General features: G+C 48.0%; 1 protein-coding gene across 1 annotated transcript in view; it reads left to right on the top strand.

The window, feature by feature from the left end:
* Positions 1-1,295: 1,295 nt before the first annotated feature.
* LOC103597390 overlaps positions 1,296-18,182 on the top strand; it is a 30,620-nt gene continuing 13,733 nt past the window's right edge. Inside the window, exon 1 of the mRNA XM_008581218.1 lies at positions 1,296-1,522. Coding sequence (XP_008579440.1) covers positions 1,296-1,522 — 227 coding nt within the window. The remainder of the gene's footprint in view (positions 1,523-18,182) is intronic.

Raw genomic sequence — 18,182 nt, 5'->3', positions numbered from 1 at the left:
CAGCTCTCTCTCTTCCCTGAGGGACAAGCATAGCACTGCCTCACATTTTAAAGGCAGTGTTTGGCTTCCCAGCTAACTGACTTAGGGGAAGCCCGAGTGTCACCCTCAAGGCACTGTGTCATTTCCCCTCACGGAACACACGAAACTAGCAGCCTCCTCCCGGCCTGTCTTGGGAAGCCAGCATCTAGGAAGGGCCACCTGGAACGGCAGCACCAATCAGGCCTGTACAGACCATCATACCCTCGGCTACAGAAATTCAGAAGCATCTTGAATACTTTTTAGTTCTGCAGCCAGAGGGAGTACCATTCTTTCCAAAGGTGTGTTTTTCCTGTACTTTTAACTAGATCTGGCATGCATCTCTAGGCTCTAGAACATTGAATGCAAAATGTTTTCCTAAATGAATTTATCCATGGTTAACACTGAGAATAATTATGATTATAATAAAGCTCCTGCACTTCTCGTGGTTTGTCTTTTCTTATATTTCAGAGTCCCTCTTACATTCCACTAGGGTTACCAGATGGTTTCAATAGAAATACAGACACGTACATGATGGATATTTTCAAAAATTATTTGCCAGACACAAAGACAAACTATTGGACATCTGGCAACTCAGGTCTAATCATCTACTTAAAATGTCATAAAATGGAAAAGCTTAATACAGTTGATTAAAATATATTACTTGGGCCCAGCAGCTAGCTCTGTGCTACGCAGGCCCTCTGGGAACAGATCTGAGCTAATTAGTAGTAGCAAGCCCGGGGCAGCAGTGAGCAGCTTTTGATGTGCAAGACATTCGCCTTTATCAAAGGTCTTCTGTGACCCTTGTGAGTAAGAAGAGAACCACGGCTGTTAAACTGAGAGATCCAGAATCAGATCCCAGGATTTGAGCTGGGAGGGGCCTTGAAGTTTTCCCACTCAGAGCCATGTTCATCAGGAAAGGACTGGGTGACGCACTTGCTTGGGCAAGGCGGTCCTGGCTGGAATCCATCTCCCGACAGCCCGGTCTTGCCTGCGCCCTCCGTAGTGCCTCTGGAAGCTGCTGTTTGTTCCTGTTCTCTGGCATCCTGTGTCTTGTTCTAAATTGAGGACGGGAACCAGGGTCTTACTCATCCTGTATTGCTGGACAGAGAGTCTGCTGTCAGTAAATAAATAGTGGTGGACAGAAATGCAGACACGCCACAAACTGAGCAGAACTGTCCTCGAGGGCTTTCTGCATTGTTCAAAAGCATTATTGTCACCAGCATCAGGTTCCTGAGGCTGCTGTGGTGTGACAAACGGGAGTCTAGAAGTTTGAATCAATGTGTTGGCAGGGCCATGCACCCTCCAGAGGCTGTGGGGGAGGATCCTTCCTCGTCTCCTCCAGCTTCTGGCGGTTGCTGGCCATCCTTGGCACTCTGGCTCGTGGCAGCATAAATCCAAAATCACAGTGCCATCACATGGCCATCTCCCTCTATGTGTGTCAGTGTCTGAATTTCCCTCTTCTTCTAAGGACTCCAGTCATTAGATTACTGCCCAGTCTAATGCAGTATGACCTCATCTTCACTAATTGCATCTGCAAAGACCTTTCCAAATAAGGTCACATTCACAGGTCTTGAACATGTCTTTTGGGGGGGCATTATTCAACCCAGGACATAAACCATATGCTGAAAAGCCAGGAACCTCACTCCCAGCCCACACCATTTTAATAACTTCATTCAGTAAATTGCTTTTCTGAAAAGAAAGAAAAAAAAATCTTTTCTTTGATAATGCCTCACCTGCTACAAATATAACACAGTGTCACTGGCCATGGAGCAGTTAAAGCCCATCTGCAGGGGGCAGGGAGAGAAGACTGGAAGCAGGGATTTGAAGGGTTGGGAGGGCTGTCTGCCCCTGGTTCCAGTCACTTGTGAGAGCTGCAGCTCTCAGTCACACATGCCCTTAGTTCAGAGAGTCACTGTGCTTCCAGGTCACACTTGTTCTCTAAGACAGTGCTCCATCAGTGGTGGTTGTTTCATTTTGCAAATGGAAAGGTTGAAGCTCAGTGTCTGGTGTCAAAAGTCACTGTTAGCAAACACTTCTCCAAGGAAGATACACAGATGGCCAACAAGCAGAGGAAAAGGTGCTCAACATCTTTAGTGACCAGGGAAATGCAAATCACATATCCACAATGAGATGCCACTTTGTCAAGATGGCAAGAATCAAAAAGTCAGATAATGACAAGAGTTGATGAGAATGTAGAGAAATCAGAAACCTCATACAGCACTGCCAGCAATGTCAAGCGGTGCAGCTACTGGGGAGAACAGTCTGGCAGTTCCTCAAACAATTCAACATAGTTACCACATGCCCCAGCAATTCTCTCCCAGGTTTATACTCAAGACCAGTGAAAACATGTCAACACAGGGATCCGATCAAGATGGCAGAATAGATGATCCCCAGCGTCACTCTCTCCCACAAGTCAACCAAATTTACAACTATAAAAATGTAACATCAGCCAAGCTGGGGCCACTGGAGCTCAGGGGAAGAGGAGGAGAGACCTACAGAGTTCATGAAGGTGGGAGAAACCACAATGAGAGAAAGAAAAAGCTGCTCTGAGCATTTCGGTTCGCGGCTGCTTTAAGGCTCAAGCTGATGAGCACATGGAGCAGGAGCCGGCAGAAGCCACAGCTGTGCCCTTCAGATGGAGTTGCTTGGAGGCAGCAGGGGAGAAGAGGGTGTTGGTGGCCCCCAGGACAGCAAGACCACTAATAGGGTTCCCATGGACCCACACAGGAGCGAGGAGCCAGAACAAACCAGAAAAAAGGGGAGCCATTCAGAGGCCGGTGAGTCATCGCAAGGGACCAGCGCAGGGCCCATCCCATGGGAAGTGTTTGGAGCACAGGCGGTAGAGGAGACAGGCCTACCAGGGGAACACTGAACACAGCAAGGACAGCTGATCTGCCCCCCAATCAGCACAGGACCACTCAGAAGAGACTGGTCAGGAATAGAGAATTGCATGGGGTGCAGTTTGATGAAAAGACTCAGGCCCAGATCAGAGTTTCTACAGAACCCAGGTGCACTGGGTCTGTGGAGAGCCGGAAGTACCTATAAGGTCAACCATTAACCCCTGAGCTGCACAAAAAGCCTTCCCTAGGGAAACAGCAGCAAAGCAACAATTTAAACAACCACACAGCTCAAGTACTGGTTCCCACAGGAGGTTCCCCCATGTTAGAAGCAAAGAACAAAAAATTAGTTCTGGCCCAGTCACACCACCAGCGCCTTGGGACCTGCCTGGGAACTGGAGGCTTGGATCTGGGGACGGACCCCACTCCCACTTCCCGGCAAACTGCACCAGTGCCTTGGGGCCAGCCTGGTGACCCGAAGCATGGAGAAGGGGACTGGACCCGCCCCTCCCACAACCGGGCACACCACGCCAGCACCTTAGGGCCTGCCCAGGGACCGAAGGCAAGGAGAAGGGGACCGGACTTCTCTCCCACAACCAGGCACACCACGCCAGCACCTTGGGGCCTGCCCAGGGACCCAGGGCACAAAGAATGGGACCAGACTACCCTCCCACAGCCAGGCACAACATGCCAGCACCTCGGAGCCCACCCAGGGACCTGGGGCAAGGAGAAGGGGAATAGTCCTCTCTCCCACAACTAGGCACACCATGCCAGTGCTTCAGGGCCTGCCCAGGGACCTGAGGCATGGAGAAGGGGACTGGACTCCCCACTCAAAGCCAGGCACACCATGCAAGCACCTCGGGGCCCACCCAGGGACCTGAGGCAAGGAGAAGGGGACTGGCCCTCTCTTCTACAACCAGGCACACCAAGCCAGAGCCTTGGGGCCTGCCTAGGGACCTGAAGCATGGAGAAGGGGTCTGGACCTCTCTTGCACAACCAGGCACACCAAGCCAGTGCCTCAGGTCCCGCCCAGTGACCTGAGGTATGGAGCCAGGTACTGGACCCTCCTCCCACACCAGGCATAGAATGCCAGCACCTCAGGGCTCACCTGGGTACCCGAGGCATGGAGAAGGGGACCGGATCCTCCTCCCACAACCAGGCACATGGTGGCAGCACCTTAAGGCCTGCCCAGAGACCCGGGGCATGGAGAAGGGGACCAGACTTCCCTCCTCAACCAGGCACACTGTGCCAGCACCTCGGGGCCCACCCAGGGACCTGGTACAGGGAGAAGGGGACCAGACCCCTCTCCCACAACCAGGCACATGGCGCCAGCACCTTGGGGCCTTCCCAGGGACCAGAGGCATGGAGAAGGGGACCAAACACACCCCACAACCAGGCACACCACCAGTGCCAAGGAGCATAACAAAAATAGCACCTCTACTTGGGTGGCCCACCACAGCCACCACAGTAACCATGGCTGCCGCAAAAGTGGCTAGATGCCACAACCACCACACAGATGGTCCGCCAACCATTGGAGCACATTCACACAAGAAGAGTTGCTAGCAAAGACAAAGAAAAGAAGACGATGTCTCTTTCCACAAAACCCATTTCAGAGTGACAGAAGACGCATCTGCTCTATGATAATATTGGGGAACCTGATCATATCTCTCAGCGTTGGACAGATCATCTAGGCAACAAATCCAGAGTAACCATTACTCTTTGAGAAGGAGAGAAGAAATCTAGGGTTATCAGAGGCGGGAGGGAGAGGCAGAGGGGGATGGGGAGAGACTGGACAAGGGGCATAAAGAATAATTATGATTTGTAACAATATATATGCTAGTAATATTGATTTAATCAACATATCTCAATGTTCAAGCCCAAAAATATGTGTAATCGATTTTGATTCAACAAATAAAATTTTTAAAAAACATGTCAACATGAAAACATGTACACATGTGTTTACAGCAGCATTATTCACAGTTGCCCAAAGTGGACACAATCCAAATGTCCATCTGCTGAAGAATACCACATTTTGTGTATCCACACAAAGAATATTATTCAGCCATAAAAACGAGTGAAGGACTCAAACATACTGCAACACGGAATAACACTGAAAACATGCTCAGTGAAAGAAGCCAGTCTCGAAAGATCACACATCATATGATGCCATTCATAGGAAATGTCCAGAACAGGGAAATCTATAGAGACCAGGCTTAGGGCTGGTGGGGGCAGGGAGAATAAGAAGGTGACAGCTAAAGGGTTGGGGGTTTCTTTTGGAGATGATGAAAATACTCTAAAATCAACCGTGGGGATGCGTGCGTGTCTGTGAATGTGCTTGAGAGCCACTGAAGTGTGCACTGTAGATGGAAGAGCTGTTCAGTATGGTAGCTACACCTCAAAGATGTTTTCTTAAAAGTCACTATTAGCAAATGGCAGAGCTGAGGCTTGAATCCAGGTCATTCTGACGGCAGAGCATCGTCTCCATGGCGCGTCATGTCTCCCTCAGCCATGGTCTTGGGAGGAAAGAACAGGAAGCCCAGGTAGGAACTGCTGCTGCTGCGACACGATCGCAGAGTGTGGTTCTGAGGCGAGGGACAGGAGACGCAGGAGACGCTGCGGCTGCGAGCCTGGGTGGCCAGGGTGTTGGGGAAGGAGTTGACAGAAACGAGCACCGACAGCGGGAGAATGAGTGTGGGAGGCGAGAGACCATGGGCAGAGTCTGATGTGTCCCCCTCCTGGCAGAGCGACTGAGCGGGGCTCCGACAGGTGGGACCAGAGCCTGCGGGGTGCGGGGCGGGAGAGCAGCTGGAGGTGTCTGCGAGGAGGTGCCACTGAGGCGGGCTGGGCAAGGGGGCGCGGGCCAGCCCCGGCACAGCCACGTGAGCCCGAGGTGCGACGGAGGGAAGGGGAGCACACACGGATGGGACCCAGGGGCTGAGGATGGCCAGGTGCTAAAGACAGGTGACAGTTCCATCTCCTGGTGACCCGAGAGCCGGGGTCTCTGGTGGAGGGGAGGCCAGAAGCCAGACTTCCAGGAGTCAGAATAGAGGTTTGTCCATAATGGGAAGAAGAGGAAAGTGGGTTTGAAGAAGGGACGGCTGTTTTCAGCATGAACTAAAGGGAGAACTGAACTTGCTGTGAGGAAGGCCCAGAGTGACTGAAGGCATGAGAAGAGAACAGCAGCCAGATGGTCAGTGATGGCAATGGTAGCGGAATCACTGGAAGGTGGGCTCGGGCTCCAGAGCAGGGAGCCCACCCTGGAGATGAAGATGAGCATGACAGAAGTTGGTGTGGACGCAGGACAGTGGTGTGGAGGTCCGGAAGAGGACAGCTAAGGCCACCCGCTCAGCAGCGCCAGCTCAGCCCTCTCAGCAAAGCCCATAGAAGGCCGTCTGTGAACAGGCAACAGAAAGGTCGCCATGTGTGACCCGCAGGCCAGTGAAAGGCGATTCAGAAGGTTGTCGAGGGGCCGGCCCGGTGGCGCACTGCTACAGTGCGCCGCTTGGGAGCATGGCGGCACTCCCGCCGAGGGTTCGGATCCCACATACAGACCGGTTCCCGCTCACTGGCTGAGCGAGGTGCGGGCGCAACACTGAGGGTTGTGATCCCGTTGCCGGTCCCAGTCCAGTACGGGTGCGACCCTGAGGGTTGCGATCCGTTGCCAGACACAAAAAAAGACAAAAAAAAAAAGAAGGTTGTCGAGCCTGGGAAGACTGAGCTGAGGTAGAGCGGAGCTGTAGTGGAATCGCTGCACCAAGCTTAGACTCCTCCAGCCGTGGACTTGGAGAAAGGAGAGGCTGCCCACACTCCAGGGGCAGTGGGGATCAGCATCGTGGTGGGTGCAAGGCTGTGGCCCAGAGGGTCAGGAGCGCTTCCCACCATGCACTGAGAGAGCTGCATGTAGGGCCCAGCCAGGGAGCAGTCTCAGCCGACGTGCACCAAGCGTTCGTACATGCACTTTTGCTATTTGTTATGTGCTAGGGCTTTATGTACCCCATCCACCCCAGGATGCAGACCCCAGTGTCATCTCACCCACTCACAAGACCAGGAAACTGAGGCTTGGAAGATGGACTTGGAGGCAAGCAGTGTTACCACAGTCTTATGTTCAATTATCAAGCAAACCTCATGGCCTGCTAGCCCAGGAGGGGCTGGTACTGCAGAGACAGTACCTTGGGGTGTGAGGGCAGGAGAGAGACTGGCAGTCGGAGGAATTCAGGGTGGCGTAATGGCAAATGTGATGGCTAATCTCAGGTGTCAACTTGACTGGATTACGGAATACCTAGAAACCTGATAAAGCATTATTTTGTGTTATGTCCATGGATGGTGTTTCCAGAAGAGAGTAGCCTGTAGGCCTGAGTGGACTGGGTGGGAAAGATCCACCCTCAGTATGGTGGGCACCATCCAATCACTGGGGCCCGGAGAGAACAAAAACAGAGGAAAAGGAGGACCTGTCACTCTATCCGCTGGAGCTGGGACACACTCTGCTCTCCTGACCATGGAAATTAGAACTCTAGACTCCTCAGCCTTTGGGTTCCAGGTCTTACCCCAGCAGCACCCTTGGCTCTCAGATCTTTGGCCTCCGACTGAGAATCACACCATCAGCTGATTGTGTCCTGGTCCTGAGGCTTCCAGACTTGGACTGGGCTGCGCTACCAGCATCCAGTTGGCAGACAGCCTATCGTGGGACTCCTCAGCCTCCACAATTACAGGAGCCAGTTCCCCTAATAAGTCCCCTCTCATATATCTATGTATATAACCTGTCTCTTTGGAGAACCCTGACATGTACAGCAAAGATCCAACTGAGAAAAATCAACGAAATGAGAAGGCCTGGGAGGGTCCACTTGGATGCTGAAACCCCAAGGGTGAAACCCCTGACCAATGCTGAAATCTCAGGGACACAGAGAGTCGCCAGCGCTAGTAGATGGTAGCATTTGGATTGGGAGAGGGTGGTTTAAGCAGAAGGCAGAATCCACAGAGAAAGATCTGTTGCAAGGGCACATGCTGATCTGAAACCCTCACGGGGGCAAGAAGCTCTGCTTAGGGAAGACGGGGTGGGGGACGGCTGTCCTCTGTTGAGCAGAGCCATGGGAATGTGGGGTCTTGAGCAGACACAGCCGGCAATGGTCAGGTGGTGAAAGCGGGGATCAAGGAAGGCAGGGCTGATGGCACTGCAGGGCAAGCCCAGGCTCCAGCCACACCTGACCGGTTCACACCTCGCCCCTGATGAGCACAGAGTGCCTCCATCAGCATATCTAGACCCCAGTTCTGCCCTTGCCTAAGCAGGCCATTATGTACCCACAGAGCCTTGTGAGGACAAGAAGGAATTGTGTATACCAACCTCCTGCTTAATGCAGGCACTCAGTAAACGGAGGCAGGGCTAGGATCCATAGGACAGGGATCCGCTCGTGGACATACGTGCTGGGAAGGTGCAAAGGTTTGCGATTGGCGAGGAGAGAAGATTCCAGAAAGGGATGCTGGGATCCCTGCCAATCAAGAGGGTGTTCAGGAACAACAGCTAGGTACTGGACAGGAGGCCTAAGTCCCACGTTCATGAGAGCCAGAGCAGGGATGGGCTGGAGGATTCTGAGGACCCTAAGGACCCTCTAGGGACCACGTGTCATCCAGAAGTCAGCAACACTTGCTTTGCTTTCAGCTCCTGCATGCCATGTACCGTGGTCTCTGTTCAGGCCCATGTGGTTCCAGTACAAAGGTCAGTCCCTTGAATATTTTCACTGAGAAAAATCCCTCATAATTTTTACAAGTGTCTTTGGACTGATTCAGGATTGGAGGGTCGTCTTCCTGTGCCACTGCCTCATCCAGCTGCCACTCCACAGGACCAAGAGCCCAGTGCTCTCCCCTGGGACTGCCAGAGAAGCAGACACCCTCTCCCAAGCCCCCTGGGGACTGCCCCTCTTGGCCCCTCCTGGAGAGGGGAGAAGTCCTGTGGCCTTTCCTCCCTGAATCCAGGGAGGAGAACAGGGGCTGTATTAAAATTTCTCCTGGGCTTCTGCTGGATCCGTGCCCATCCACTTCAAAGAATCTCCTTCACTCCACTCTTCAAACTGGAACCAGCCTCTGATGGGGCCCGAGCCAGGGGCAGAGAACCCAGAAGCTCGGGGTGGGCCTTGGGTTCACATTCTGCCTCCTCAACTTATTGCCTGTAATATATCAGGCAGCTTGCTTTTCCAAACCTCAGTTTTATCACCTTACTGTAGGGGAACCTTTTTCAGAACCTTCCAGATGGGGCTGTGTGCATGTTAAAGTCGCGAGCACTCTTTTAATGTTAATTTATCATCATTGTAATTATTGTTAGTTTATGACACAGGATCAGAGATACTCTGAGATTCTGCCCAGTCATCGCAAATGCCAAGAAGAGGCCAAGCAACCAGTGAGAAGGTAGACGGGTCCTGAGACGAGCCTTATGAACACAACTGGGTGTCATGAGAGTGAATCCTGACTTCAGAGCACTCAAACACACACCCCAACCAGAGCAATGCTGCTCCTCGCACTCTTCCATAAGCCTCGGTTTGGGCGCCAGGTGAACGTTGAGCGCGTTGGGAGCTGAAGCTACAGGGTATGATGTGGTTGGTGGTGGCTCAGACTAAAACATGGCCATGGAGACAGCAGAATGACCACCAGCTAAGTGAAGGGCACAGCCTAGCACTGGTATGCCCCGTGCTCAGGCAGCCCCAGAAAAGGCAGGGATTGAGGTGGGGGTGGAAAGCAGAGGTCATCAGTGCCAGCAGGTTTTTAATTAATTAATTCTTTTTAAAACACCTGCCTCCTGCCTCCACAGCCCCTGGTGTTCTGCTGCTGTTCTGCAGCTTTTCCCGGCTTCACAGCTGCTGTGCTGGTTAAATGCATCTTTTTATGAACCCAAAAGCAAACTTTTTATTCCCACAAGACTTGGCACCCTGCTGGCCTCTGCAGCATAAAAACAAAAACAAAACAAAAATCCAGGCATTTCCTAATCCTCCCAGGAGGTATCTTCAGCTGTATGCTCCTGAAGAACAGGGAGAGGCGGACTCCGCGTAGGTGGTAGTGAAACATGAAACTCTGAGTACTTGAAATTTCCTCCTGACAGTTGTGTTAGCCAGCGTTCTCCAAAGAAACAGAAACAAAGGGCGTGCGCGCGCGCGCGCGCGCGCGTGTGTGTGTGTGTGTGTGTGTGTGTGTGTGTGTGTGTGTGTGTGTGTGTGTGGAGAGACTGATTATAAGGAATTGGCTCATACACTTATGGAGACCGGCAAGCCCAATATCTGCAGCAGGACCAGCAGGCTGGAGACCCAGGAAGAGCTGATGTTCAAGTCCAAAGGCCCTCTTGCTGGCAGACCTTCCTCTTGCTCAGGGGCCATCAGTCTTTTGTTCTGTTGAGTCTCCAACTGATTGAATGAGGTCCCACCACATTATGGAGAGCAATCTGATTTACTTGAAGTCTCCCAATTTAAATGTAAATCTCATCCCTCACAGAAACTTCGAGGATAAGGTTTAACAAAATATCTGAGCACCATGGCCCAGCCAAGTTGACACACAAAGCTCACCAACATTAGAGCTCATTGCAGCTCATTTTTCTCTGAGTCCTCAAAACGTCTTGGATCTGTTTTTACTTTGACCACATTAAAGTGTCCATACATCCTCACAACATTTTAAGACTTAACCTGCTCTTCCAAGCAGACTTTCTAAAATTCAATTAAGGGCATTTATGACAAGAGAAAATTATTTTTCCCTTATCCTCCTCTTTAATCCTAAATATTATTATAAATCCAACTGCCATGCTTTGAGAAAAAAAAAAATCCAATTTGTCAACTGGAGAAGACCCAACATGATGTGATATAATGAACTAATATAATGTGAAGGATTTGGGACTCTACCCAGAAGCCCTGAATGTGCTTGTTGATTACATTTCAACATTGTCATTGTGCACTATGAGAGTCTCTTAAAAGAGACAGTCCAACATTTTGTAGCATAAGGGTTCAGTTTCCTGTGCAGGTTGCCTGTTTGTGTTCCTCTTTAAATAGAGCTGTACTGAGAACGTGGAATGTGCTTAGAGTACGGATAAAGATCGTCATTATCCCAAGGGCAGTGGTTTTCACCTGGGGGTGATGTTTCCCCCCAGGGAATATTCGGCAATGTCTGGCAACATTTTTGGTTGTCACAACTGGGGTGTTGGGGGAGGCAATGCTAGTGGGTGGCATCTAGCAGGTAGAGGCCAGGACAGCCCCCACAACAAAGAATTACCCAACCCAAAATGTCAACAGTGCCAAGGCTGAGAAACACTTATGGGTCTGTTTTTAAAAGTCTATGACTTAAAATAATGCAATTTAACAATCAACAACAAATTTTCCCTGACCTGGAATCTTGAAAAAAAATTACACACGTGTTTCAGTGACAAGGGTATGAGGGTACGTTTAGTAAAAGCAGCTAAAGTGGCGCAAGCTTGTGTATGTTTTTCAGTCCCTGGAGCAGAAAGTAGCAAATTGCTGTGATACAGATTTGCTCCTGGATGCAATGGAAAATTTTAGATAAAGCAAATCTTTTCCTTCAGGGAGAGTGTGCAGCATAATGGTTGTTCTCTCAGCCACTGATACAAAGAAGAGCCGAGATCCTTGTCCCTCGGTGGCATCTCCTGCACACTCACCCACGGCAGGCAGGACAATCACACAGGCTTTTGGCTCAGCTATTTAAATATTCTCAAAAAAAGGTCTAGGAACCTCTTTCCAAACAATTGCCAAATTCATTTTCCAGGTGAACCATATGTGCCTCAAGCTGATTAGACTCTGAGCTATCAGTACACACAGCAGAGGGACAAGCAGCTAAACAGGAAAATGTGTGTCTCTCTATAGAACAAACAGCTTGAAAAGAAACCTGTGTAGGTGAAGATCTCTTTCAGGGCAGGGAATTCGGCCCTATCTTGTATCCCCGTCGCCTAGAGTTTCTACCGATCACAGCCCCTCAACCAATCCTTGTCTCTAACACACAAGGAGTAAAGATGAGATGTAAGCTCGTGGCAAAAATGGTCATTTCTTCCCCCTGACACCTATAACTCCAAACTAGCTCGACCAGCAACTTGGCCTCCTTTGCGTCCCTCAGGTGCTGAAGGTGTGAGATCAGTTGGTTCCACGCTTAGCTGCAGCAGACACTACTAGGTTATATCACACAGGACATTAGACAAAACAAAACACTGCAAAGTTACGTGATTTATCACAAAATTCTCCACCTTGATGAGGATGAGGATGGAAGATGCCTCCATCCTCACCTGTCGGGACCAGTGGCCAGTGCAAGAAACCCACATCCTGAGACATGCCTCCTCTCAGACAAGTGTAAGTTGCCTAAGAAGACAGACTTCAGGAGTAGAAAGGATCTCTAAACGAAAAGAACGATAAATAAATAAACAAACCCAAGAAACAGTATTGAGGTAACCGTAAGTCATGTTTCCGTAATGCATACTAAGGAAACCACCTCAAATTACTGTGCAATGTCCCATCATATATATTTAACAGCCCTAAGATAGTGCTAAGCCCATCAAGTCAGTTAAAACAACTTATCAAGTCCCTCATCATATATCAATTATTTGGGTTTCACAAATAAAGTATTTTTCCTGCCTTAATACTAATAATTTTTTTCCAGCTTAATAAGTTATTTATCCTCATAAATAAATAACTTATTTGATATGCTCTTAGCATATCAAAAGGATCCCAAAAGAGTTATCCTGAGAAACAGCAAAACTGAAAGATTATTACTTTGCATTGCACAAAATTGTTTCAATGTCTAGGAAAGAAAACTGACATTAGTTCTCTAAATAAGTATTTTCTTCAAGGACAATTAGATAACCCGAACATAATAAGATAATGATAACTGGGCATTTATTAATTAAGACTTTGTTTAAACCATATAAACTTAGCCAGAGTCACACTACCTTTTACTAATCACAAGCATTGAAGTGAACAGATGTCCCACTGGAGGAGATTCTGGGCAGAAATCATCATCATCATCATCATCATCATCATCATCATCACACATTTGTAGTTACTCTGTACTTTTGACATTATAAATGGAATTTATTAAAATTATTTTCTGTCTGTTGCTGTTATATAGAAATAAAAATGGTTTTGCATATTGTCCTTACAGCTAGCACTCTCGCTAAAACAGCTTATTAATTCAGAACATTATCTGAAGATTCTGCTGCGTTTTCTATGTTATCTAGAAAAAGTGCTAGTGTTGATTATTTGACAAATCTTTACTTATCCTATTGCCTTATCACACTGCCTTGAATTTTCAATATAATATTGAATACAAGTGATGGGCATCGAGGTCTCACTCCCTACTTAGCATAATGTAAGAAGCCAGTTTTCTTCAGATGTCACTATCTGAATACAGTTTTCATCTCTTCCTATAGAATTTTATCAACTCATTTCCCTGAATTTGTTTCAATAATTGTATAATTTTTTTATTCTTTAAGATTCCAGTATGAGTGAATTACATCGATTTTCATTTTAAAAAAATATTAAACCAGATTTTTATTCATAGAACAAATCCTGTTGAGTTCTGCTGTATTATCATGTTTTCATATTTTGCTGAGTTTTTTTTTTTTGGTGCCTTTTTTTGATACTTTTATCTATGTTTATGAGTGAGATTGTTCTCTAATATTACTCCCTTTTAATGCCATCTCAGGTTTCAATATCAGAGTTTTTTGGCCCATAAATTGAGCTGCAAAGTGTTTCATCTTTGTCTATTTTAAAAAAGATTTTGCTTAGTATTGCTGCTTTATTTTCCCCTCTTAAATATTTGGAATAATTCACCAGAGAATCATATTGGTCTTTGTGGAAATATTTTAAATTTCAGGTTTGGTTATTTTGATAGACGTAAACCTGTCCAGGTTATGTTTTCTGTGTATTGGTTGTGGTTTGTTGTATTTACTGATTTTCTTAGAAATTTTATCCCCTTCATCATCATCATCACCATCATCACCATTACCACCATCACTGCCATCATCATCACCATTATCACCATCATCATCGTCACCATCATCACCATCATCACCATCACCACCATCACTGCCATCATCATCACCATTACCACCATCATCATCATCACCATCATAACCATCATCACCATCACCACCACCATTGTTATCACATCATCATCACTGTTATTGCCATTATCATCACTGTCATCATCATAATAGCCATCATCATCACCATTATCAATCACCACCACCACCACCACCACCATCATCATCATCCTTACATTTATTGACCACTTACTCTGTGCCAGGCACTCAAAGAAACCCTACCTGGTAGACTGTTGTCATTATTTCTATTTTACAGATGAGGAAACTCAGGCACAGTGTGATAAAATAGCTTACTTAATTTACATAGCTAGTAGACGGCAAAGCTAAGATCAATCTGACTCTAAGTTCTATGCTTTGCGCCACCAATCTTTAAAGAGCAGGACACTCCACTGTCATTTTCACACTCAAGCCCTCACCCATCTAATTCCCATCCCCAGCCTCTGACCACCCAGGCCATCTCTGGAGCCCTCTCTCACCCTGCAGAACAGCTCAGATGTTCCTCTGCCCAGATGGTTCCCGTCAACCAAAAGAAGTCAGCCCAGATGGAAATAGGGCCCCAAGAGTTGGAGGAACAGCCAGGTCCTCTGGTTGTCCAACATCTAGGTCAATCATTCAGAGCTTCAGAGAGATGTAGGTCTTGATCCCAGGATAGGTAGCCCTCAGGGAAGTGTGAAACCTATTCCTTTTAAAGGGTCTTCAGCAGGCCAGATCGTGCAAGAAAGATCTTTGAAGACTAAAGTCCTTCTTTCACTGTGTGGAAATCCAACTCTAAGCTCTAGATCCAGTCTCCCTCAGCATCAGATAGGACTGTTCAATGCACATGTCGTGAGTGCTGATGTCCAGTGGGGCTGGAGCAGGGAACTACAGGGGAAAGTCCTATGGAGAGAGCAGGTCTAGAATGGGGAAGGTCTCCAAAAATCAGATGGAGACGAGGATGGGGCCTCCTCTCTCCTGCCCCCAGGAGGTAGTTAAGGGCAGAAAACACAATTAAGAAACTGACTTTATTCTGCTTTGCTGCAGGGATGCCAGTTGCTCCCCAGTGTCCATTCTCCTCTTTTTTGGAATGGAGCCCCAGTGTATATATGCAGGCAATTGGCCTAGTTCTGTGACTCCATTTTCAAATCTGACAGCTAAGTGCGGCTGCACGACTGAGTTCTAGTGAATTGAATATACAAGTGGATGGTGTCTTAAAGGGGCTGACTCAACCAGAGATTTGCCTGGCTTTGCCCCACACTCCTTCCTCCCTCCTGCCTGGGAGACAAGTGTGGTGGCTTGTCCTCCAGTAGCCAGCTTGGATCATGAGGCAACTGAGGGAATGGAAGCCCCACTCAAGGATGACACAGCAGAAGGATAGAAGGAGCCTGGATCCCTGATGACTGTGGTAACACCATGACAGCCCTGGTCTGCTTCTGTGGATTTTGCTTTCAGAGACAGAAGCCTTTAAGTATTTAAGCCACTCTTTTCTTGGTTTTAACAGATAAGTTCAGAGCAGAGACTTTGGAGCTGAACACCCTAGGTTATATCTCAGCTTTGGATAGGGTGTTTGACCACTCTGTATCTCAGTTTTCCCATCTTTAAACTGAGATTAACAATGGTCTCTATGTTACAGAGTTATGTGCCTGGCACATAGTATGCCTAGTAGGCGCTTTTATATGTGTAAGCTGTAATGATGATGACGACAGTGATAATGACAATGAAAACCCATTACTGGGTTTTCTGTTATGTGCAGTGGATCCTAATCCTACATGATAACATATGCTCACAATGGCCATGCTGGAGTAGGTTTCCTCTTGAACAAACGAGGAGACATATTCCCTCAATCCCTTTCAGTAGCTTCTCCGTGAAACCATGAGATCAAAAAGTTCAAGAACACTTCCAAGAAGGAGCATGCAGTAAATGACTTGTTTAGCCAAATACTGGTTTAATTTTGCTAAGTCAGCATACAAGTTTTGAACAATAGAGGGAATCTTCAAAGTTGTGTAAGAGGAATGATGAGGGAGAAAATGTCTAGAGACTAAGGGTCAAGGATGAAGCCCCAGAGAGAGCACATATGCCCAGATGGGGTGGGTTGGTGAAGTTTTCCTGGGTGGAGCCTGTTGTGACTGACTCACCTTCCACCTCCTCCAAAACTTTTGGTAAGATCTGTATCACTGGGTGTGAAAGCCAGGATCCTGATTCTCTTTCTAGTTCTGCTATTTTTCTCTGCATCTGTTCTCATGGCATGACCTTGGGATATGATCAGACCCAGTGTCAAGGATTTCTGTGTGGAAACCAGAGAGGCTGGTAGGATTCATTACTAGTTCAACCCAGAGCCAGGCATATTAGAAAAAATTTGATCTTGCCCAGGAAGAAGCCTAGCCATTTCTCTTGGCTCTAGGAGATGATCTGTGTCTTTGTTGATAGGAAGGGTTGACCATACCAGATCTTAGAGTAGGGTCATCTAAAGTCTTAGGCTGGGAGTAGGTCATGCCAGAAAGACCAACCATGCAGGCTTTGGATTATACAATTTCAATTGCTTTGGAGGCTGAGTTCAGCCATGTGTACAATCAATCAATCACTCATGCCTATGTAATGAAGTTCCAATAAAAATTCTGCATGCTGAAGCTCACCAGCTTCAATACTCCAAGCACGCTGTCATATATTGATGGCGGGAGGGCAATGCATTCTTAAGACAATGGAAGTTTCATGTTTAGAACCCTCCCAGACTGCCCCACATATCCCTTCCTTTGTCTGATTTTGATCTGTTTCTTTTGGTGTCAGAAGTGAGAGCATTCTTGGGACCTGTGCCCTCATACTAAACAGTTTGGCTAACTCTGGGTATCAAGTGCACCCATATCCTTTTGGGAAACAGAGATGAGGACTCCGGCATTAAAAGTCCACATGGCCCACCTCAGCCCCATTTCTTTAGGAAGTTGTCTCCAGCCAAGGCCCTTCTCTCAGGGGAACAGGTGTTGCCTGAATGTCAGGAGGACGTCACTCTCTGTGCTTGGTCTAGTAGGGAGTTCTAAGTGATACCCCTTCATGTGCTATTTAGTTCAAAGATACAAAGAAACTATCAGCAGTGGGCTGTGTCTGAGGAAACAATGTGCATTTCTCAGTCCTGATTTCCTGAAGCACCCTATGTGTCCATAACTTCCTTAAGAAAGCAGCATAATTTTAAATTTTCACTTGCTTATAGATGAGAAAAGAGAAGCTCAAGATATTTAAGTACCTTGTCTATTGGCTGTATTCTCCAGTTTCTAGAGGCAGCACCAGGTTGTTCTTTCTGGAGCACTAACCCTGAGGATGCTGATGGGGGCCAGAGCTCAGGACTGTTGTGTTATGGTGTTGCAATGACACTTTCAGTGTGACGGAGCTGAGAGAAAAGGCTCTACTGCCTCATGGAAGGTCCACTTTTCCTCTTGGCCTCACTTTTCTCCCAGTTCTAAGTGGCTGGATGGTGGGAGGGCAGGTTAGGGATACCATCCACCTTGATGGATCTCCTCCTCTCGGGAAAGGCCTCTGAGCCAGGCTCCACTCTAGGCTCTCAGAGAAATTATGGGCTTCTCTGGGGGACTACCCTTTCTACCTCTCACAATGGTTGGAAAGATCTTGGCCCAGATTGTCTGGGATGCTGTTCCTGGTACTGAGGACACCACAGCAGATATGCCAAGCACAGATCATAGAATCTTCTACCATGACTGAAGTGTGGCCCTAGGGGCAAGGAGCCAAGGACTCATCTATACCCGCTTGAAGACTATGAATGGTCCAAGGCAGCTCACCAGACCCAAGGCTCATCAAGGGCCTGAGGCCAAAAGACTCTGGCCTGATTGTCCCTGAGGGAAGACCTTCTAGTGGTGGGTGTTAGAACTCAGAAGGCCTTTGAAACACACACCTCTCCTCACCCTCACTGCAGGTGCTATCATGTTGATCTACCGTCCACTGAGAATCACTGGAGGTCTTGAGAGATGGTCCTGGTCACCTGGAGAGTATGGAGGCAGAGAAGAGATGGAGAACCCCTGAGGACGGTCAGTCAAAGTAATGGGCATGAAGTCTGTGTTAAGAGTGTCCCCAGCATCTTTCTGTCCAGGACTCACACCAGGAAGGGGGTGTGACATTTATTCAGAAGTTCAGTCTTCTTCAAGGATATGATAGACACTGCTAGGATCACAAAGAAAACATGTGGCCAGGACTGGACCCCTGTCTGTCTACCTCCAAAGTCTGCTCCTCACACAGCTTAGAATATGTGTATTGTCATTTTGTTTCATTATACAAGC

Source organism: Galeopterus variegatus, unplaced genomic scaffold (assembly GCF_000696425.1).
Source record: "Galeopterus variegatus unplaced genomic scaffold, G_variegatus-3.0.2 Scaffold2300, whole genome shotgun sequence".
NCBI classification, from domain to species: domain Eukaryota; kingdom Metazoa; phylum Chordata; class Mammalia; order Dermoptera; family Cynocephalidae; genus Galeopterus; species Galeopterus variegatus.
The sequence above is the reverse complement of the archived record's forward strand: the minus strand, read 5'-3'. Positions and strand labels throughout refer to the sequence as shown.